At 37.7% G+C, this 22,901-nt stretch overlaps 5 protein-coding genes across 5 annotated transcripts; 3 read left to right on the plus strand and 2 right to left on the minus strand.

Moving 5' to 3' along the window:
- Positions 1-824: 824 nt before the first annotated feature.
- Positions 825-7,673, minus strand: LOC105226334 (uncharacterized). The gene is made up of 5 exons (XM_011205169.4): positions 6,405-7,673; positions 6,182-6,330; positions 2,299-2,578; positions 1,350-1,604; positions 825-1,154 (listed from the first exon to the last, which is right to left on the minus strand). Exons 1-5 carry the CDS (start codon positions 7,254-7,256, stop codon positions 1,074-1,076), a joined length of 1,617 nt encoding a protein of 538 aa, XP_011203471.1. The 5' UTR covers positions 7,257-7,673; the 3' UTR covers positions 825-1,073.
- A 3,435-nt stretch (positions 7,674-11,108) lies between these two features.
- On the plus strand, positions 11,109-12,735 carry LOC105226335 (luciferin sulfotransferase). Its single transcript, XM_029550228.2, has 3 exons — positions 11,109-11,764; positions 11,824-11,938; positions 12,010-12,735. The coding sequence occupies exons 1-3, from the start codon at positions 11,430-11,432 to the stop codon at positions 12,547-12,549; spliced, it is 990 nt and encodes a 329-aa protein (XP_029406088.1). The 5' UTR covers positions 11,109-11,429; the 3' UTR covers positions 12,550-12,735.
- Positions 12,736-15,021: 2,286 nt separating this feature from the next.
- Positions 15,022-16,818, plus strand: LOC105226336 (caspase). The gene has a single exon (XM_011205171.4). The coding sequence runs from the start codon at positions 15,347-15,349 to the stop codon at positions 16,331-16,333; it is 987 nt and encodes a 328-aa protein (XP_011203473.1). The 5' UTR covers positions 15,022-15,346; the 3' UTR covers positions 16,334-16,818.
- A 212-nt stretch (positions 16,819-17,030) lies between these two features.
- On the minus strand, positions 17,031-18,279 carry LOC105226338 (electron transfer flavoprotein subunit beta). The gene is made up of 2 exons (XM_011205172.4): positions 18,119-18,279; positions 17,031-17,962 (listed from the first exon to the last, which is right to left on the minus strand). Exons 1-2 carry the CDS (start codon positions 18,167-18,169, stop codon positions 17,252-17,254), a joined length of 762 nt encoding a protein of 253 aa, XP_011203474.1. The 5' UTR covers positions 18,170-18,279; the 3' UTR covers positions 17,031-17,251.
- A 240-nt stretch (positions 18,280-18,519) lies between these two features.
- Positions 18,520-20,029, plus strand: LOC105226339 (tRNA:m(4)X modification enzyme TRM13 homolog). The gene is made up of 2 exons (XM_011205173.3): positions 18,520-19,878; positions 19,938-20,029. Exon 1 carries the CDS (start codon positions 18,560-18,562, stop codon positions 19,871-19,873), a length of 1,314 nt encoding a protein of 437 aa, XP_011203475.3. The 5' UTR covers positions 18,520-18,559; the 3' UTR covers positions 19,874-19,878; positions 19,938-20,029.
- Positions 20,030-22,901: the final 2,872 nt, after the last annotated feature.

Here is a 22,901-nt window from a genome sequence, read left to right on the forward strand (position 1 = left end):
CCAGAGATGACAATGGGAGCCTCCACCAGACGAACACACCATAGAACATTGTCTAGATTGTCTAGACTACGATTTCGTAGAACCAAAATTCCATCTTCGGTGAAAGTCCCCACATTTTCCTTATAGCTTCTCTACAGAAATATACAATAAGGCAACCGATGCCTTCCTTAATCTCTCCTTAATGTATGGCCTGCTTGAAAGCTTTTTGTGAAGAAGAAGCCCTAGGTATTTCACACATTTTCTTCAGATAATTTTTGTGTGAAATAATAAAAGCGAACAAATTGGAACTCAGTCAGCCTGTCTTCTTGGCTAGAAGATTTTGTTCTAAATAGTTCATTACCGCCATTTCCGGTCACGTTCCTCCCAACTCTTTAAAGTTCATGTGTATTTCTTCTTCTTTCCAACAAATAAATTTTTTATAACATATGACCACTCGACTTTTATCAGACCACCTAATTACCCATTATCTGAAATCTTTTTAAGAAAGATAACTAGACAGTCAAAGTTGATTTAAGTACATATTAAATTAGTAATGAGTAATACATAAGTATCCACACACTTAATAAAGCTCAAAGTTCTTTGTACTTATTTATGGACCGTGACGTATTCAAATAGTAAAGTTTTGAACCTTACGCACTTATCGCGCACATTGTTTTTCATAACGCTAACGCAACTGCGGGGCCTACGCAATCGGAGCGCACAAGGATTTATATCAAATCATTAGGGGCACATGCTACAACATTAATAACGGTAATTTATTAATTACTCACGCATGTCATAATCAATCCATCAACACAAAAAGGGGTTTCAAAGCCCCGCGAAGTAGAAAAAAATACATTTTTCTATTTTTCATATCAATTAATTACTTTAATAACGGCTAAATTTTATTTATTAAGTACGTACAACTAACAACTAACTAAACTTAATTTAAAATAAGCAGCCGCGATCTTTTCGCTTAACGATCGCCGCCTTGTAGATCAACATCACATCCACAGCTTGTTGTTTTTCTTTTTCGTTCAATTGTTGTTGTGCTCAAACGAACAATACTAATTCTGCCCACAAGCACCGCGCGCTCACAACTCATTGTGCACATACTCCGTGGTCACTTTGGCCTCGCCCTCGTGGAAGCCACTACAATCGACTGGATATTTGACCTACAAAGAGTGAGCAGAAAAGAATAAAATGTTGCAGTCAGCATACTAATTGAATTCATTATCAAATTGGTTCGATCAACTTGTTAAAATGAAATCCAAACTGTGTCACATACACGCATACATATATCTACCGACTCCGTATAAATTGTGCAGAGTTCTGACTTAGCAGGCAAAGTGCTAATGAATAAGGCTTACCTCACAGTTGTAGGGCGCATTTATGACGCCAAACAATGTCCAGAACGGTGTGCCAGTTTCGGTGCTAATGAATATGGCCGCTCCCATGCTGCCGATCTTCACGATTTTCGGACTCACACCAGAAATTAGGCCACGCGCATTGCCAGCCGCACTTTCTTCGGGCGAATTCAATTCACAGAGCACGTAGCGATCGCATTGTGGAGATTTCGAGATAAATCTGTAGGCACGATGTACTTTTAGCACCGGCTCGATGACCTGTAAAGAAAGCAGAAGGGTTATATTATGGATTTTTTCTTCGAAAGTTCTTATTCGACAAAAAATATAAAATTCTAATATCGTAGAAATTTTTAAATAAGAAATTCCTTCAGATAAGTTGCTTGATTTTGATGGATCATTTTGTATGACAACTACATGCTTGCTATAGTGGCCCGATCGGAACAATTTGTACGGGGATTGTACCATTGCTTTTGACAATAATTCAAGTCAAAAAAGTTTTCCATTCAAGAACTCGACGGTTCCGAAAAATGAGTAGCTTCTTGTGGTGAATAGGATGTGGGGAAAATTTTAGGTCGATATCTCAAAAACTGAAAGACTAATTCGCATACATTGTATACACAGACGGATAGTCGCATAGACTGCCGGACAAGGCTAAATCGACTCGGCTCGTGACACTAATCATTATAATATATGTATGTATATACACTTTTAGTGTATTCGATGTGTGTTCTCCTGGGTGTTACCAACTTCATGCTAGTCCATGATATAAATATAGTCCCTAGTATTGAAAAGTAATTTTAATTTCTTCCCTTCTTTCAATGATTTCTTTATTTTCCCCCAAAGCTCTCACTTAATTTTGGCACCTTTATAAGCTCTCACTCATCTCACTACTCATTATTCAAGAATTTCTACCACAATTAGCATAACCTCATTTATGCGCTCGCCTACTCACCTCCAAATTGAGCGTATCGGTTAGTTTGTCACTCAATTCGGTAGCATTGAACTGCAGCAGACCTCGCGCTTGACCCAATTTCAGCAATTCTCTGGCATAGCCGACAGCCGGTTTGACATATTGGCGCGAGTCGATCTTCACATTGAGATGTTGCTTGGCCACATGATCGCACAGATTTGAGATGGTCTCGCTGGCGCGGCTGGGGTCGAAGTAGGTGCTCTTTGGATAACCTTGAGACTTGAGAAAACCGTTGAACATCAGTTGCGCCGTCTGGATGTATCTGCGTGTTGAGACAAAGGAAAAGACAATCAAATTAGAGGAAAGTAAAAAAGAATAAAAAAAATCAAAAGAAAAAACAAAAAAGTTTCAATTTCTGCCGTGGAAATGTCTGTATGTATATAGCTGTAGGTATGTAAATATGGCATGAATGTGAGTATGCCAAATAAATATTACTGCGCTCAAGTACATACTCAACTATATGCTTTCAGACATATTTACAAAGGTGAACGTAAACATTGTGGGGAAGTTACGCGGTCTGCCCGCAGCCAAAGTGAAAGTCAGTTGTAAATTACCACATTTTTTGTGTGTTTTTCTTAATTCCAGCTGCGCGCATTCTACCAAAAAGTTATTTTGTGTTTTTCTTCAAATTATTTATTTATTTTGCCGCTAGAAAGTGTTGCTTGCTTTGATTCAAAGGTGAAATTAAAAGACAGAAAATAAGAGTTAATGATGAGTTGTTTGGTCATTGAGGCGACTCTTCGTTGTTGCCTTGTTTTCGTTGTTGTTGTAAATATTTTACTTTTTAATTATAATTATTTGACTCTACGTTATTTAATTTTAATAGCTTAATTCTCGAAGTTTCTGCCAATTTACCCGAAAACAAAATAAGATCACAAAAACAAAGTATTTTATTTGCAGTTATTATATTATCGTAACGGTTGTTCATAAAAGTTTCGGTTGGAATTGCCAATTAGGCTTTAAGAAACTTTAACTGAAATCTCTGATAGTACTGTTGGGTAAATACGAGTATAACAATTAGGTTTTAAGAAACTCATAGAAGCTTTTGTAGAAATATCAGTTAGCCGTGTTGGGTATCTAACCGGTTATTTAACCGATTTGTGGTTTGCAGAGATGTATCAAAATGAACAGAATGGCAAGGTATCCAGATAAATTTCTTTTCGTAATACTTTACGGTTGGCCGGAGGTCGAAAGCTCTCACAAAACACCGTTATTCGAAAAACTTCAAAACTCAAGTTTGAAGAAAAAATTACAATTGTTAACCGATTCAAAAGATACACAATGAGCATGACAACAGCAATGTTTCGATAACATTTCCTATTCCAAAAACCGCTCAACCAATTTTAACCAAATTTCGACCACAGCTTTTGTACTTTATGCGGTAGCAGTCGGTTCTTGATAACGCTTGCTGCTTAAACAATAAATTTTACGAATTCCACTGAGTTTTTAACTTACTAAAAACAACTGAGGCTTCACTGAAGATATGTGGTATCTATAAATGTTAAACGTTGGATAAATAATGGTTCTGAGATGTGTCAATTCTACTCGAAATTTTCCCCCTTCTTTTCTAGCACTCATAACCGAATTCGAGGATCTGGGTGGCTTCGGTTGCTTTCCAACCGGTTAATATTTAAGATATTTTAATGAAATTGAGTTTTGATGAAACTAAATGCCATGAAAAAATTTTGTGTTAAATGATTGATAACTTCACTTCAATGGAGGCTTTCTCGAAAAGGCACAACATAGCTGATTCCGTAATCAACGTTTAAAAAGCTCTAGTCATTCTCGTATTTAGTCATCCTCACAAATTTAAACATCATTAAATCATCATTAATATTAATTAGCTTTGAGATCATAAAACGTCGATACGCAATCTTATCTAAGTACATTTAGAGTATACGGCTTTCAGTTCATATGTGATCTAAAATTGTTTAGTAACTAATTTCCAGTCAAAGAACCACATTTTCATGGCCATCAGATTATCCACCAGTCGAATAAGGCAAAGCTGCCTTATACGGAACATCAATATTATATATATATGTATGTATATATAACATACAGATCTTCTTAAATAACTTCCAAATCGCTACAAGTCTGAAGTTTGAAGGGAAAATTGTTAATTTTATAAATTGACTAAAAAGTAGTATGTTCTGATAAGTTATGATGAAGAGAATTTTAAGGGTTTATATGGGCTTCTTTGTTTCCAAAAAAATCGATTTTTTATTAATGCCTTATTACATTCCACAACACTTCTAGAATATTGTCCCAAATTTTCAAGTTGATCCGAGTAATAGTTTCGGAGATACAGCTTTGAGAACTTGTGGGCTTGAGGCTAGCTAGGCCAAGTGCGCCGTCTTTCAACGCGTTTCTCTTGAAACTATGTTTTTGAAGTCGGTTGGTAAGATTTCTCGAAAACTACTCAACCGATCTTTCTGAAATTTTACACCTGTCTCTGAGAAACAATTCTGAAAGCCTTGGACAAGGATTTTTTTCAATTACAACTATTTGAAAAAAAAATCACGAAATTTTCACTGAAATTTTGAGTTTTTTTTTAATTTCGGCCAAAAATCCAATTTTCAATTTTTTTCCTTCGTCCAAGTTCTCAGTTAAAGTTTTAACTAAAACACGTATTTTTTCACTTTTGATGATCATGTAAGGAATTATTATGACAATCGTAAACTGTCAAATTTTACAGTAATATTTGACAACCACATTTCTCCTAATTTCGTTTATGACGTCATGATCTAAATTAGTTTCTGTCTAATAAACTACAAAGAACCAACGTTACGAAACTGTCATAATCTGCATTTCTAACATTCTTGACCGGATCTTCAAGCCTTTTAAGGAGGATTTTATGTTGTTATAACCAAAAGTTGCTTCATCATTTAAAAATTTTAACTGACAGCTGACAAAATATCAAATTCAGTATATGCAAATCTGTAATACCTTTAAACTCCCAGCCAAAAACGAAATTTTTTTAATTCTAATACAATTTAAATGTTATAAATATAGAACCCTGTTATCGGTTAGATACAAACTTATAAAATTCACAAAGAAACTTCATCGGAACCCATTGTGTCCGACCTCATTACGCGCTTTAATAAATTCGCCAAATAGGGCACAAAACGAGTCGTGACAAACGGAAATTACTATATTTTTCAGTATTTAGAATAAGACGCTAACTGAATAACTGTAACGTGTTTAAATAAAATGAGTAAATCATGTGCGACGTAAGCACCGCCGAGGTGTTAACGCCTTCGATGACAAAGTAAGTCACGACGATGAAGACGAAGTACTACGTTAATCAGGTGGGGTGGGAGGAGTTGCACGATACCGTGCATGACAAACGAGGGAACCTGCTATTAACGCACCGGTTCTTGTATAAAAAACACACACAAGTCACAATCGAATGACAGAAAGTGGGTCAACACTTTAGTGACGGCAAATCTTTGTGCGAGCAAGACTACGCGCCAAAGTCATGGAGACCAAAAAAATGTAAAGAAACCGGTGTGGAGAAAATCGTAACTGCTTAAGTGACTAGAATGACAAAAAGAAAGGTGTTTGCGGAAAGCGTTGTGGTTTTGTTCTGCTTGTGTTGTTTTTCTTTTTGCTCACACTCAAAGTCGAAAGAGAATGAGCGAATTGTAGGCCGAGGCTAGAAATGCGCTCACACGCAAGCGCTCAGCTGGAATGTGCGTATTTGTTTACTCATTCAATAATCAGCTGTGATAACTGTAATTTCTTTAATTACACCTGTATGTCTTGCAAAGCAAAGTGGTCTTAGTTAAAAATGATTAAATCTACTAGACAACAAAGTGGTGTAATGAGCTTTACTGAGCAATTGAGCATGTTAAAAAACACTTACTTGAGATAAACTTCCGGATTTGCCAAATAACTCGTCCAATCGGCCAAATAGAGCGTCGCCGACTTGATCCAACGTCTGCGGAACGATTGATTGTTCAGCGAATCGAAGAGTTTGTCATAATCCAACTTGCCGTCGCGTCCCTTGAATCCCTGTTGAATCACAAAAAAATAAAGCCGATTTGAAAAAGAGCTTCACATGCTATAAATTAAAGCAATGATTCTACCTTCAATATCTTATTCACACCCGACTTTTCGTACAGTGCATCGGCAAGTTCTGAATTCGAAAAGTGATCCCACACGACGTGCAAGTGCTCCAAGAAGGGCGGCAACACCCATGCGTGACCTTTGTGTTTCTCCTGCGTCTGTTGTCCCTCAGGACCGGCAAACGAGCTTACAGCCTGCATAACCAACGGCAGCAGGCTCATGAAACCACCATTATCCTCCGAGTCCTCAACTTCATTCTCGCGCATATTCACATTCGCATGCGCAGAGCGTCGCTGCTGATGATGCTGATGCTGCTGCTGCTGTCCACTGCCGCTGCCACCGCTATTGGCATTCATAAAGACCGAAGCAATTTGCAGTATGGAATCCAAGCCAATGCCGGCATCGCCGCCACCATTATTGCGTGCGCCAGCGCCTGCCGCATCTGCGTCGGAATCGCTGTTGGTAAACATTTCGAGCACATTACCGATGATGGCAGGATCGAAACCACCACCACTACCTGCGCCACCACCAGAGCGCGCACCATTTTGTCCCGCGTTAGCCAACAAACTGCCGATACCGGATAGTATTTGCATAGCGCCGGCTGCGGACGCCTTGCCTTGGCCAGCCGCACCGCCGCCTGCATTCGCATTCATGAAACTGCCAATGAGCGAGGCGACACCGGCAAGACCAGCACCGCCACCGGCGCCACCACCACCATTACCCGTTTGGCTGTTCAACGCCTCCTGTATGAACATGGAAGCCATGTCGAGCAGTGGATTCGAATCATCTTGCTGTTGATTCGCTGAGTGAATGGCGGACAAGTTGACGCAAAGCAGCGCCAACAGGAAGACAGCCTTTCGCAGCAGCAACATAATTGTTTGTCGAGTTTAACTTTCACAATTCGCACGCACGGCGTAAAGTCTAAATTGTTTTGATGGAATTTGCTACACGCGACTGACTTTAGACGTTCGAACGCGGCTGCGCGCAATAATTATAACAAAATGTTTACAGCACCAAAATCTCAGCGCCGTAAATCAAAATAGCGCTTAATAAAAGCAACAACAAGCAAGCAGGTATATGTATTTATTTATTTATTATGGTTAGCACCGCGCATGCGCGAAAGCGTCCGTTTAGTTGGCAAGAAGAAAAACTACTGCTACGCGCTCGCACCGCCTGAAGACGTTATACTTTCTAAGGAACTTTCTTTCCACTGCGCAACAGGTAAATATGAATCACTTCTTGAGCCACCGTCCACAAGCCACACTCAAAATACCGCTCGTCGTCTCAGCGCTCACCTCAGCGCGGCGCGTGTTGGCTCGTCTGCAACTTGAGTGAAATCACAACGATTGACAAACACAAAGCGCTGAGAACATGCAAGTTATGGCTTAAGAAGCCATGAGGGCATAACGTCGGCTCGGTGTGGTACACGTCAGTGTTGCTGCAGCGCATTGAGCAACATTTCACTGCAACTTGGCTGTGTATCCGGTTGTGTGTGTGCGAATGTTGTAAGCGCTATATATTTTCGTTGAGCCGCAACTACTCAACTCAAGTGCTTGAAGTGGCTCAGATTGTGTGTTTTGATAGTGGTTTACCTACTTTCTTCAGAATACCGCTGGTTAACAATTTGCACTTCTCAAGCCTGCACTTACACACACACATACATACATTTTTGATGTGATATGTAAATATTTATGATGTTTTTACCTTGTCGTTTTGCAGTTTTCGGTTTTTGAGTCGATTTTGGACTACAAATTTGGCCACACTCTTAGTTTTCGTATGCTTACTACAACTGAAGCGTTTAAAAATAAGAATTTATGCAAATCGCTTACCTACTTTTCGCTTACGCACATATACACATACATACAAAATGTTGTGGATATAAATGGGAATGATAAAAAATATTTCAAATCTATGTAAAAATTATCATAAAAATCCCAAAAGTGTCTTGCATTATTTACTTCTCATGACTGTCTTCAATATTATATACGGGAGAGAGTATAAAAATACGCGGAGCCAGAGGGTAAAGTGAGATATGTATACCGTTTTCAGTCTCAACATATTTACCTTAATGAATTTATGGGATACTTTGTATAGTTTTGTGTGTAACATAAAGGCAATATGATAATAATCTAACCGCTCTTTTATCTTCTCCGGAAAATGTACTAAAAAAGGCAAAGCTTTAGACTGGAAATTCTTGAATATCTTAGTCCCCTATAAGCTGACCAGTAAATACGAGTAATTATTATCATATTACCTCGTACATCTCTTGCGAGCATAATAATTATCGAACAGGAAGAGCAATCTAAGTACCCATCCCAAGTCTTTGCCTTCACTAGGTCTTGAAAACAATTTAAAAGGGCTCTAGAGCGGGATGCAAGTATTTCTGATTCTTTTCCTTAAGATGATTTAATTTGTCAACATTTGCTCGGCATTGAACCAAACCAAATTTGGCGAGAGATTGAGCCGTAAAGAAAAAAGTAATGGCTTCGTGTTACGAAATTAGTCTCCAAAATTGGAAGATTTGCATTCGAACTTTTAAATTCAGCTTATTGAAAAAATCCATATTAATTATAATCTGTAAGTACCTAAAAATGCAAACAGACAGGCGAACAATTTTCTACTCGACTTGCACTCCTGTTCTTTGAGAGAGCATTTGTTAACAACTCGGTATAAGGTAGCCGTAGGACGGCATTTCAAACTCCTTACGTACAGCTGCAACCGAAACCATTGGTTCTCGGAAAATGCAAAAGAACAGCTGGTACGACGAGAAGTGTCGTGTCGCAGCGGAGAGAAAACAGACGATCGACCACAACACGTGCTAGATAGGATAGATTCCGAGAGTTGAAGAGGGAAACGAGACGCATTTGTGAACAGAAGAAGAGAGAGGTCGAAATACGTGAGTATGAAGCGCTTGACAAGCTGGCCGACAGGAGTAATGCTCGAAAAGTCTATGAAAAGATACGGCGACTAAAAGAAGGTTTCAATACCAGAGCATATCTTATAGAACTCCCAGAGAGAATCTAGTAACCGATTCCCAGAGCATACTAAAATTATGGAGAGAACACTTCTCCAGCTCGCTGAATGGCAGTGAAAGTATAACGCCAGGAGAATGCGAATCTGATACCCCAATCGATGACGATGGAGCAGACGTTCCATTGCCCGATCATGAAGAAGTTTGAGGAGCAATTACTCGTCTGAAGAACAACAAAGCAGCGGCGGCCGATGGATTGCCGGTCGAGTTATTCAAACACGGCGGCGAAAAACTGATAAGGAGGATGCATCAGTTTTTTTATAAAATATGGTCGGACAAAAGCATGCCCACCTATTGGAATTTAAGTGTGCTCTGCTCAAAAAAATAAAAAAGAACGTACAATTTGGGCCCAATCTACCGTGATAAGTCTCCTAAACATCGCATATAAGAATCTATTGAGAGTATTATGTGAAAGATTAAAGCCTACCGTCAACAGAGGTGATTGTACCTTTCAGTGTGGCTTTAGACCTGGAAAGTCTACAACCGACCAGATATTCACTATGCGCTAAATCTTGGAATAGACCCGTGAAAAGAGAATCGACACTCACCACCTCTTCGTCGATTTCAAAGCTATTTTTGACAGCACGAAAAGGAGCTGCTGGAGAAAATAATTCGATCTGGAGAACTTAATCGAGTAGTTATAATTTTTTATAAGAGTGTAGAGCAGCTGGCGTATATCGATAATATTGATATCATTGTTTTCAACACCCGCGCCGTTAGTTCTGCTCTCTCCAGACTGGATAAGGAAGCAAAACAAATATCTCTTACCAACAGGTGATACTTCGAACTGAGTAGGCAATTCAGAAGTAAAGTCTTCTCTCGACGAACAAAAGCCAAACTCTAAGTCGCTCTTAATTCCCGTCCTGCTATATGGTGCAGAGGCATGGATGATGACAACATCTGATGAGAGAGAAAGGTTCGATGGAACGATGAGCTTTATGAGATATACGAAAATGTGGATATCATCTAGGTTTTCCTTTCATTTCAATGATGTACCATATACGATTTTTAGATCAAGCTCTTATTACAAATGCTAGAAAGTCTCAAAAAAAAATATTTTATCGAAGATCCGACTCTGCTCACGTATATATAGTAACTGCCATATAAGTTGGAGCGAAAAAGTTTATATGTCATTGAAATAAGATGGCAAAGTATACACTCCCTTACTTTTTGGAACTATTTACTAAGTATTATTAATGTTAATGGTTTCAAAAACCCTATCGGAGGCCATGTTCGCAATACGGAGAAATTGAAAATTGGAGATATATGTACAACAAAGTCTAAGTTGTCATCAAATAACTCATGAACTTTATAAGAAACTTGATCATTAAAGAATTACATCCAAAATTTGCCTTTTCTTCCAGGGGTCTCCTGTTAAAAACAACTTTGCTTAGTTTTTTATTTCGAACGGCCGCAGTTTGAACCGTGCTGTGCTGTAGTTATACAATTAACTCAAATGGCTAGCTACGAAAGCCAGCCTGACTTTTCATTTGATAGCTCCAACTATGAATTAAATGCGCTGTTTTTACGAAAAGTACCGTTTTTTACGTCAACCGGTGGGAGGAGTGCAAAGCTTCCGCTGACAACTTACATGCATACATTAATACATATGGAGTATATGTACATATATATAATATATACATATGTATATTTTATGGTCGCTTGCATTTGAACCGGTTTGTCATGAGTCCAAATGCAGTCGCCTCCAGCGTATCTATGAATATTTGTATCAAAAAAAGCCACACGCTGCGGATGCGAAGCAAATGCTTTGCAAACAGTTTTTGGCTTTCACTGTCATTTCCACGGATTTTCACATATAAAGTGATACTTGAGCCGCATGCATCACGTCCTGCCACCTACTGAACTGCCGCATAGCAGCAAGTTAGCAACGCATTTTCTACCACCTTGAAGTGAGGCTACGTGCAACAAGCGCAACAGTTTTTCGCGAGACCTCAACATAAACGGATGTGAAACAGTCGCCCCGTCCTGAGACTTGCGACCGCAGACACAAAAAATGCAGCTGACATTTAAAGAATTGGATACAGACGTAGCCGCGCGCATTGATGCGCTCTTCCCCAAGAAGGAGTGTTTCATTGAGGTACTGCCCGGGCATGTGGTGGTGCCGCGTAAATTCACGAGCATTGCGGATTCCATACGCGAATTGCCCATCTACGAGGATGATGTGTGGTTAATCTCTTATCCGCGTACGGGTTCCACTTGGGCGCAGGAGATGATTTGGCTGTTGGGCAATAAATTGGACTTCGAAGGCGCCAAACAGATGCAACAGTTGCGTTCACCTTTAATTGAGCTGTCGGCGCTCTTCAGCGAGGACCATCATGAGTGGGTGACGTAAGTCGTATCAAAGGTCAATGCTTGTACTTTTCACTAACACGGCATAACGTATGTAGAAATTCGATTGGCAACACCGTTGATGTTGTGCGCAATATGCCACGTCCACGATTTGGACGTTCACATCTTACGTGGGACTTGCTGCCGCGCGGTTTCGATACTGTAAAACCCAAAGTAATTGAACCGATTTGAATTCATTTAACCCAATAATTTTGTGAACATAATTGTTACTTTATAAACTTTAGATTATTTACACCGCGCGTAATCCCAAAGACCTCTGCGTCTCTTTCTATCACTACTGTAAGTTGGTGCATGGCCTCAAAGGTCCCTTCGAAGACTTTCTCGAGCTTTTCCTGGATGAACGCTCGCCAATGGGCTCATACTGGAATCACGTTTTGCCTTTCTGGCAGCGCCACAATGATCCGAACATATTGTTTTTGAAATACGAAGACATGAAACGCGATCTGCCGAAAATCGTACGTCGTTGTGCTAAATTTCTCAATGTAAACTATCAACTCACCGATGAGGACTTAGCGCGCATTTGTGAGCATTTGAAATTTGACAAAATGCAGGCGAACCCGGCAGTGAATTTGGAGCCCTTGTTGAATAATGTCGAGGATGGTCGAAACAATAACATCGATAAAAGTAGCGTTGAAAGTAAATTCATACGAAAAGGCAAAATAGGTGATTGGCGGAATTATTTAACAGCGGACTTATCAAAACGCTTCGACGAATGGATCGAGCGAAACTCCGCAGGAAGTGGACTTGTTTTCGAATACGAGTAGTTCATTCGAATTTCATTGATAAAACATGTCTTTTTTTTATATAATTTTGTATGTTTTTAAATATTATTTATAACTGTATATGTATAAGGGTATGTAAATTAGGGAAATATCTTGACTTTGGAATCGAAACATGAAAAATAATTTAATGAATTCATTGCACTCATATGGAGTGGTTTTGTTGCACTGGATATAAGATCAATTTTGAATATATTGGGTCGTTCATTCGTTTGAAGTCAACAACTGATCGTATAGAAGCTGTTATTTGGTGTCCTACGAAGTAAGTTCGAAAACACGATTTTCGGCACAGTTTTATTATCAAAAAGGTAAAAAAGCAGTTAAGCAAGGAGAACATTTTGTGAGGTGTACGAAGATGTATTGACCAAACGCCAATGCCAAAATTGGTTGACAAAATTTCGAATCCGCAATTTTGATCATGGGAATGCACCAGGTCCTGGAAGGCGTCTTGAAGGCGATGTGGTTGGTCGATGCAACTCAATAGATTATCCCACGATTAATTTTGAAGTTTATTGTGATCAGCTGGACACCTTGCGTGAAACATTATACGTGGCACCTTCCGACTGTTTCTTGTTGAATAGTCTTGTTAAATAGTCACAATGTGTTGCCCTAATTCATTCATACCTGCTTGTTCGGCACGTTAGAGAATGATTCCACCGAGACTCAGCTATGTATATCAATCCTTTTCTATAAACATCCACCTAACTAAAGCCGGCACCCAACGCTTCCGCAACCGCCTTACAGCCCAGATAAATCGACTCAGTCCTAATACTTGCCGTACAAACCCTTTATATACTTTCTCTTTATCGGAGTCTAGTTGTATCATATGCTTCACTGTTACCAAGGATATTAGCATGTCCTGGAACCCATTGCAGGTTTAGCGTGAAATATGATGTTAGATCCAGAGATCAAGACATTCTTTCACTATCTTCGATGAAACACTAAAATATTTTAGGGAGACTATAATATACAGTTAAATCTCTCATAAGCGGACACTGGCCGGGCGAACCTTCCTGTCCGTTTCTGGAGTAGACCTTAATGAACATCAAAGCTCTTCTTAATGGAAGTGCCCACTTAGTAGAGCTTTCAATGTATACATATATTTCTTGTTATGAGTGCACTGTTTTCAGAACAAGAAGACTTCTTCAATTACTGTGATCTCCGCTTGGAAGACACAGCAGTGGTCAGGTAGTCGGAAGTCCGGGGTAAGAAAAAAAAAACTCAAGGAAAGAAATATTTCTTCGTAGAGCATTAAGAACGTGTTTTTCTTATTTATGTCCCAAATATTTTAGACATTATAAATTGATTCTGTGCCTTGAATCAATTTCCTGTTTTGGAAAGCTACATTCCTGTCATCAGAAGAAGTATTGTTATTAAAATTTGATTCGACATCTCTTTTGTCAGAGTTAAATTAAGTGGCGTAAGCCAAAACGGTACTGGTTATGGTTCATGAGGAGAGCGTTTCTTCCTATTTCTAAAGTTTCTAAAATTTTAATTTTTGAACAATGTTTATATGCTCCTTTCAACGTGTTGCGACAGTATAAATATTCGTAGGATTGTTTTCGGGGGTTTCTTGAAAGATAAAAGGTCTCCGAACCACTTAAATAGCAATCAAATGTAATCCATTTCTCATTTATGAATATATTTTTTTAGAAGGCTTGCGACAATAAATTCTTATCAACATGAGTATCAGTGGCATTTGGGCAGTAATCTATACAGTTCCATCGATAAACTCGTGTTGGTTACTGAGATGACTTCACACATTTGCTTTCTTAATTTCCTCCTCTCAGACACTTAAAACCCCTCTTGTTTGTATTATTCTTCAGGGCAAAGAATTCGACAGCGAATGTTTAAGGAGGGAGTAGCATTAATTCTTGTTAAATCATTTTTATAATTTTTCTTTTTATATAACAAGTAAATTAACATAAAAAAAGTTTCAAAATTAAATTTCTTGCGGTTCACAAGCCGTTTAATTTTTTATGGTAAAATGAAAACAATAAAAAATTAAAAAAAAAAAACTCTCCAAAGTTACCTCTGAAATTGTATATAGAAATAATATTTACAAAAGTAGTCAGCAGTTTTGAAGTTACATATTTGGGGCACCGACTGAGAAAATGTTAGTTGTGGTAAATATTTTAAAATTTTGTATTCAAAACAAATTAAAAAAAATTGAAACTCTTCCCTTAAACTAATATGTTCCAAAAATCTCAAATTTATTATTTAGCGCTGCCAGATTTTCGGTTAAAGTTTCTATGAGCACGTGCTACCATGTATCCCTTCCATACGCTTAAGGCTTATAAATACTACCTATATGTGTTAGTTTCCACGTTATTTTTTGTCATCTTTGGAGTTTCGATAATACTGACTCGCTGGGCAAGTTTGACTAGTTCTCGTTTTTGCAGCATTAATGCTGTAACTCACGTGCATAGTCGAAAGCAAAAATTCGGTTTATTCTACCGAATACTGTGATTTCGATACAACATCAATTCACTTGAAGCACAAATACAACCCTGCCTATCACCATTTGACAATTGCATTCAAATTGCAAACAAAAGAAAAGATGCAAGCGTTTGAATAAAAGAACGCGCATACAAAAAGCATCAAAATACAACAAGCAACGCAAACGAGCGGACGTAAAGTTTTATTAATATTTCGTTTCAAACTAAAACAAAGTGTGTGCATATACATAGAAATATAGTGACTCATCTCCTTAAAGGGTTCCAACAACGATTTTTTCAAACTCCTACAAATTTTACGAACAATAACAAAAACAGCAACAACGATGAGCGTGTCAGAGGATCAAGTTGGTCGAACAAACGACTTAATAGACGCCTTCGGTTCGCTAAATTCAGCGTCCGGTTCTTCAAATAGTGGTTCAGGTGGATACTATACTGGTGCTAGTAGCAGCGGTGGTACGTTTGGTGGTGGTGCAATAGGCCAACTCGCAAATGGCTTTGGTAGTAGCTATCATAGTTACACAGCGAATATGGTAACCGATCGCCATGCAGCTGAATATAATATGCGACACAAAAATCGTGGAATGGCGTTGATATTTAATCATGAAAATTTCGAAGTACCAACATTAAAATCGCGTGCAGGCACTAATGTGGATTGTGAAAATTTAGCAAGAGTCCTTAAACAACTGGATTTTGATGTAAAAGTGTTTAAAGATTGCAGTCTCAAACAGTTGAAACAACATATAGAATGGGCTTCCCAACAAGATCATAGGGATAATGATTGCATTTTGGTTGCGATACTTTCGCACGGCGAACTTGGTTATATATACGCAAAGGATGTGCAATATAAATTAGATCAAATTTGGTCTTACTTTACACCACAACATTGCCCCAGCTTGGGTGGCAAACCGAAACTCTTCTTTATACAAGCTTGCCAAGGTGATCGACTTGACCCTGGTGTCACAATGAAACGCATCAATCGTACGGAAACAGACGGTGAGACGTCAATGAGTTACAAAATTCCTTTGCATGCCGATTTCTTGATTGCCTACTCGACTATACCGGGATTTTACTCATGGCGCAATACTACACGCGGCTCTTGGTTTATGCAATCACTTTGCGCCGAGTTGGCAGCCAATGGTAAACGTTTGGATATACTAACATTGTTGACTTTTGTGTGCCAACGAGTTGCGGTTGATTTTGAGTCGTGCACCCCGGACAATCCAGAAATGCATCAACAGAAGCAGATACCGTGCATTACTACAATGTTAACCCGCATTTTACGTTTCGGTGAAAAGGGTGCCTTGCGATAAGCCTGCCATTTTATCGATGCTTTATGTATTACTGAACAAGTGAAACCACAAATCGTTTTGTGCAAACTTCAAATTATAGTATAAGACTTACTTGCTTAATATCAGCCAAGAATTAAGCGTCATTTACTAAGCATTTTAGATATTGTATGACATTCTCTATACCTATATACTAAAAAAATTATAACTATACACATTCGTATGTATGTGTGAGCTAAGATATAAACATGTCAATTTCTATCAATAATAGTCCGTTCCGTAGACAAATTGTTTGGATGTCATTTAAATTGTGCTATTTGTTGCACTAAACTAATTTTTAAGAATTAATGAATAATAATATAGTTTTTTATACTTTTCGAAAATAGGAGCCACTTTTAAATACAAGGAACCTCCTTTGGACGCTATGTACAAAGTCTGTGTATATTTATAGCATACTGCCATTTGTAATTGATCCAATATAAATAAAGACAATTTATACAAATTTATAATTCCTTAAATGTTTTTGTAACGACCCTGACCTCGAGTAGTTGCCTTTTAAGGGGAAGATACAGCATTCCGTCTTTTCAACATAACTAATTAGATGACAATGATATTGAATTAAATAAGTCGTGGACGCCAAATTTGAACAAAACACAGAATACAAGTATCTACTGTGTGAATAGTAAAAATCACGAATTTTATGAACAATCAAACCGCTTAGTTAGCTGCTCCAATTCGCATTACAAAAATATATGCGTTATTTATTTTCTACTTCCAATTAATTATACAATACTAATTATTTATATACACAAAGTAAGTATTTTTTAAATTTTCTACGAAATTTTAATAGGGTATAGTAAATAAAAAGGGGTAAATAAACAAAATATCAGTTAAATTTTATAAATGCACTTTTTAAATTTCATTGAATTAACACCAATATATTTAGATGTGTCCGCCTTCCTTCAGTTTACCAACAAGGGCATCCACATCTGGCACCAAAGCCCCAGCTTGGCGTACGGGTGGCTCCTCAACGGAGACAACTTCAATGCGCGGTGTGGTATCAACACCCAAATCCTTTGGTGTAACTTTCTTTAATGGCTTCTTTTTGGCTTTCATGATGTTTGGCAATGTTGCATAGCGTGGTGTATTTAGACGTAAATCAGCGCTCAATACGGCTGGAATCTTTGTCTTTATCGTTTCCAAACCACCATCGATTTCGCGTGTAATGTTCAACCCTGCATCGGTCTTTTCGACTTTATTGCAAAAAGTACCCTGAGGCCAATCGAGAACGGCAGCGGTCATTTGTGCTGTCTGATTACTGTCATCGTCAATAGCTTGTTTACCGACGATTATCAAGTCCGCTTTCTCGTCTAATGCCAACTTAGCCAAAATCTTAGATACATGAATTGGTTGCAATAAATCGTAGTCTTTGCCCGATACCTCAACATGTACTCCACGATCAGCACCCATTGCTAAAGCAGTACGTATCACTTCTTGAGATTGTGTTGGACCCACTGAAACAGCGATGATTTCTGAGGCGATTTTCTTTTCTTTTAGTTTAATAGCCTCTTCTACAGCGATTTCATCGAAAGGGTTCATTGAGTGTTTCACTCCTTCGGTGACCACACCTGTTTTGTCAGGCTTAACTCGTACCTAAAATAATATATATATATTTTTAAATTCAATTACTTAGCTTAATAAATTTACGATGGGCTGCGTTGTTTTTGATTACGCAAAAGTAGATTAATTGATAAGCCTGCAAAGCTAACAAGCCATTTTTAGTAATATATGCTTCCACATTTCAATTACCTTTACGGCATAGTCGACCACACGCTTTACTCCAACAAGGACACGAGACATTTTTGAATGTTAGCTCCACAAATTAAAAAGGCACTTAAATGAATTAATTTACTATCACTAAACTTTTCCACCGTGGTCTTCCTAAAATTAGAATAGGCACCCTGCAATAAATGACAAGTCCAAAGGTTGCGCGATCAGCGACATTGCCAGCGGAAGAAATACATTTTTTGCCTTATTATAGATTTAATAATGTTTATTAAAATATGTTTGATTGCAAAAGGCAAATAAGTTTTTTGTGCTTTTTATAAGTTAATCAGCGTGCGTGTTTTGGTTATTTACAGTGTCAATTACACTAACACAAATTTAATTTTCATTTACTTTGATCACTCTGTAGTATTCATTAACAGCTGACACGTTGTTTTTCAGTAAAAAAGAAGCAATTCAAGAAAAATGATGGGAACCGAAGTGGAGGCAAAAAAGCCTAAAATTGAAGAAAATGCCGCTGAAAATACAACAAATTGCGCCCATTGGGTACAACGTAAGAAACGTTTTTGTAAAATGACAGTAAAGACAGGTGAAAAATATTGTGGAGAGCATCAACCCGCAGTTCTCCAAACATCACCTGAACAAGATGAAGCAAGCGCTAATAACACCCGGATACCATGTCCATTGGACTCAAAACATACTGTTTTTAAGAATAAACTACAAAAACATCTTAAAATATGTAATGCACGCGACAAAGGTGATACACCGGCTTACATTGAGAAGGGCATAAATGCTGGTGAGGCTGATAGCGATGCACCGGATTATAGCAAGTTAAGAATAAATGAATTGCCCGATGAAGAATTCTACGGAATTGTGACACGTATTAAAGAGCTTTATACAAAGTTTGTTGAAAATAAAATAGCGTCACTAGAACTCAGTCATAAGTTATTGGACGCAGAACTGGCTAATACCACATATGGCCCGGAGGCGAGAAAGCATTTGTTGCAGGCAGCGGCGCTACTGGGTATACTTGATAACGACCAACAACTAAAACAAAGCACAAGTTATATAGAGTTTGGTGCTGGTAAGGGACAGCTGACTTTTTATCTAGCACAACTGTTGGAAACAATACCTGATTCTCAAGTAGTGCTTGTTGACCGTATGTCGCTGCGTCACAAAAAAGACAATAAGATCGAAGACCGAACGTTGGTGCATCGTATACGTGCAGATATTGCTGATTTTCGTATGAGCAGACTGGAACTGTTACATCGCTCAAAGCGTTGTGTAGCCGTATCAAAGCATTTATGTGGCGCTGCTACCGATTTGACTTTGCGTTGCATTACCCAACCTGCCACAGAGAACTCAAGTAACAAAACACCAAACACAGACTATATACTCATAGCGCTATGTTGTCATCACCGCTGCGATTGGCAAGCATATGTGGGTAAAAGCTTCTTACAAGCGAACGGGCTGACGTGCCGAGATTTTGCTGTGATTAGTAAAATGGCTAGTTGGGCAATATGTGGTACCGGTATGAGCCGCGAACGTAGACGTGCGCTTGAGGAGCAAACACAAACTCCCGTAGAAGTTATCGATGCCAATAAGACGCAGCGACTGAGTTTATCTGAGCGTGAGCGCATTGGTGACATGTGCAAACGCATACTTGACTATGGACGACTGCTATATTTGCGAGAACATGACTTTGAAGCAGAGCTTAAATACTATGTGGCGCGTGATGTGACACTGGAAAATGTTTGTCTGCTAGCCAGAAAAAACTAAGTTTGGTATATTAATTAATTCAAAGTTTTTTACTTATTCTAATAAATAATATTTTTTTTTATAGCGCCTCGAGCCACCAAACTCTTAGATTTTTGTAGTCTGCTGTTTTAATTGTTAAAAAATCAATATCATATATAAAAAATATATATACAGACAAAATTTTATGTAAATAACTAAACCACTAACGTTAGCACTTTTTGTGTAGTGCCTAAATGTATGCAATACTTTCCTTCAATCAAAATTGGAATTCAAGCAACATTTGTTAAGGTACTCTTGCACAATCACATACGTTTTTATTTTGTTTACCTTCATAAGTATGTGTAGTTAGAATTATATTTTTTAATATTAATTAGTTTTATTTAGTTTTTTTGTTTTGTAAATTCCGAATATTTATTTTTAGAATTTGGTTTGATTTTTTTTCTTAAAACATTGAAAATGTGATTTCCGTTTGGAAATAGCTCACTTGCGGTCAGCTACACGCTAAGAGTTTGCAATTAATTTGCAAAAATCCCTTCACAACATACCACTTGAACTCTCAATTGACTCTGATTAATTAAAGAGCGCGACAGCACGCCCACGCCAACAGGAAAAACAATAAACCACAAATGTGTAAGCATAATTTAAAGTGTTCGCTGTCAGTATGTATGTATGTACATGCACATATGCAACTGAATGGTGGCAAACAAGCATGAATGAATAGATCACGAGAGATCACAATGCAGCAGCGGGAAATAGTTTTGTAGTTTATGTAATGGATGTTTGTAGTTGAGTCTGCACGAAATGGTTTGGTCGCAATAACTATACATTTATATACATATGTATCTACATACATATGTATACATACATATGTATGTATATCCGGTATGTACTTAGATGCAGTGGTGTCTTTTTAGATTCTACCGAGCGCAAATCTGTCAATCATTGCGGTGTCTGCTGATCGCTAATTATGGGAATTCGTTGTAAGACAACAAAACAACGGATTGTTGACAAATTATGCGCATTTTAATAATTTTGCTTAGCAAATTAATTATAAAGCTTTTAAAAGAAGGGCGTCAAAATTGACATACGACATAGTCGGCGCCGGCGCCGGCGCTACTCAACAGCGTGTATTATCGGTTGAAATAAATTAAGTTTATTAATTATGCGCGAAAATAACTGTGTATAACCCAGCTATGAAAATATGCCATGCTGAATGTGTATTTGAAGTCACCGAGTGCCCAACGGCTGTCGTTCGTACGATAGTCGGGTCAACATGGTTGAAGCGCACACGGGTGTTTAACTGTCCGAACACTGTTGACTTGGTAGTTTTCCACAAAATTATATGCGGTGTAGTTTGTGCCACTACAAAAACAATAATATCCACAGCAATAAGGGTTTGCGCTCGAAAGTATGCTTTGAAATATTATTTTTGTGATCAATTCAGTTTTTGTGACGTCAAGTGTAGGTTTGAGGAACCCCTGAGTTGGCTATGTGTTGTGTAAGGCTTCGGTAGCGCTTGTTGATTTACCTGAGAGGAAGTTTCAGTTGTTGTTGTAGGGCAGAAAACATTCCTAAAGTAATATCGAGGCATGCCACCGAGTTGAGAGATCTTAGCCGGATAAAAATCTGGATCTGTTCCAGCTACTTGGACCCGACTGTTGTCGAACGGCACCGTTATAAAATATTAAATTACATTTATTTGCAGGAATGTTTTTTGCTACTGTAACAACAAAAAAAAACACAAAATTAAATAAAATTATATTTAAAATTTGTTTTGCGATCAGTAGAAGCCAAAAACCCAAAACATGTTTGTTCCTAAATAAGCTTTTCAGTTGTTACAAGGTTGAGTTTGTCTGAGTAAAGGCACTCTGATGGTGGTCTCTCATAAGGCCCTACAATTGTAAGAAAAAGTATAAACGCTTAGAAAATTTCAGAGATTTTAGAGGTAATTATTTCTAAATAATTTTTATTTTTATTTTTTAGATTCTTTTTTAAATTTTTTATTTGTTTTTAATTAAAATAAATAAATATTTTTTTTTTTTATTTTTTTTAAGTTTTCATTTCTTTATAAAATATATATATAAATATATAAAATATTTTAGATTATTTTTTAAATTTTTTTATTTTTTTTTTAATTATAAAAAATATTGTTTTTTTTTTCTAATTTTTTAAGCCTTTTTTTGGTTAAACGTTTTGTGTTACTTTTTTATATTTTGTTAAAATTTTTTTTAAGTTTTTATTTTTTTTTTAAGTTTTTATTTTTTTTTTTTAATTTTTTTTTTATTTTTTAAATTTTTTTTTTAATATTTTCTTTAATTTTTTTTAATTTTTTTAAATTTTTTGTTTTTAATTTTTCTTAAAATTTTTTAAATTGTTGTTTAAAGAAAATAACCGAGTTATAGAGCGTGTGTTCGTTTGGCGCTCGCTTATAGCTAAATATGGCTTTTAATATACGAAAGACGAGTTGTACACAAGTGTTTCTTTGCTAGGTGATAAACTGCGCTCTCTTTTCTTCTCCAATCACTACTTAAGACTATGTACACCACAACCCTTTCGTTGTCTTTTGTCGCTTTAAAGCACTAAAATTGCAATTAATCGCATTGCGAAATGTCTGTCCGAATGCAAATTACCGTAAAAGTATATGTAAATGGTAATCCAACACCAATCGATGAGGAAGGTCATGTCTCGCAGCGTTTAAGGAGCGCTACAGTAGGAACTGAGAGCGCCCGCGCAAATGCTTTGCACACAAATGGCGCGCTATCGTTGTTGTTGTAATATATGTATACTATAATATTCCATATAAATAGCAGAGTTGTCTGCGCCATCCACGCGACCACAGCGTCTGGCTTAGAACAATTCTAGCGCACAGCGCGCGGCGCGCTTGTATTAGCCTTAACGGTCGCCAGTTACTGTGACGTCAATATGCACCCTACCCACCTTTTAAGTAAGTAAATAACAACAACCGCATAGCCGGAGACGACGACGACGATCGACCAACCGCTGAACGCCGCCACCAGCCGCTCGCGTTCGTGCGAACCACTAATTTAGA

Source organism: Bactrocera dorsalis, chromosome 2 (genome assembly GCF_023373825.1).
Source record: "Bactrocera dorsalis isolate Fly_Bdor chromosome 2, ASM2337382v1, whole genome shotgun sequence".
NCBI lineage: Eukaryota > Metazoa > Arthropoda > Insecta > Diptera > Tephritidae > Bactrocera > Bactrocera dorsalis.

Bases quoted from the DNA above. Each gene is read 5' to 3' on its own strand.
- LOC105226335 (XM_029550228.2), top strand. From the start codon at position 11,430: ATGCAGCTGACATTTAAAGAATTGGATACAGACGTAGCCGCGCGCATT. The intron at 11,765-11,823 runs GTAAGTCGTATC...TAACGTATGTAG, and splicing joins GACCATCATGAGTGGGTGAC to AAATTCGATTGGCAACACCG. The intron at 11,939-12,009 runs GTAATTGAACCG...TATAAACTTTAG, and splicing joins TCGATACTGTAAAACCCAAA to ATTATTTACACCGCGCGTAA.
- LOC105226338 (XM_011205172.4), bottom strand. From the start codon at position 18,169: ATGTCTCGTGTCCTTGTTGGAGTAAAGCGTGTGGTCGACTATGCCGTA. The intron at 17,963-18,118 runs GTAATTGAAATG...ATATTATTTTAG, and splicing joins TGGTCGACTATGCCGTAAAG to GTACGAGTTAAGCCTGACAA.
- LOC105226336 (XM_011205171.4), top strand. From the start codon at position 15,347: ATGAGCGTGTCAGAGGATCAAGTTGGTCGAACAAACGACTTAATAGAC.
- LOC105226339 (XM_011205173.3), top strand. From the start codon at position 18,560: ATGATGGGAACCGAAGTGGAGGCAAAAAAGCCTAAAATTGAAGAAAAT.
- LOC105226334 (XM_011205169.4), bottom strand. From the start codon at position 7,256: ATGTTGCTGCTGCGAAAGGCTGTCTTCCTGTTGGCGCTGCTTTGCGTC. The intron at 1,605-2,298 runs GTGAGTAGGCGA...CTTTCTTTACAG, and splicing joins CCGATACGCTCAATTTGGAG to GTCATCGAGCCGGTGCTAAA. The intron at 1,155-1,349 runs GTAAGCCTTATT...CACTCTTTGTAG, and splicing joins ATGCGCCCTACAACTGTGAG to GTCAAATATCCAGTCGATTG.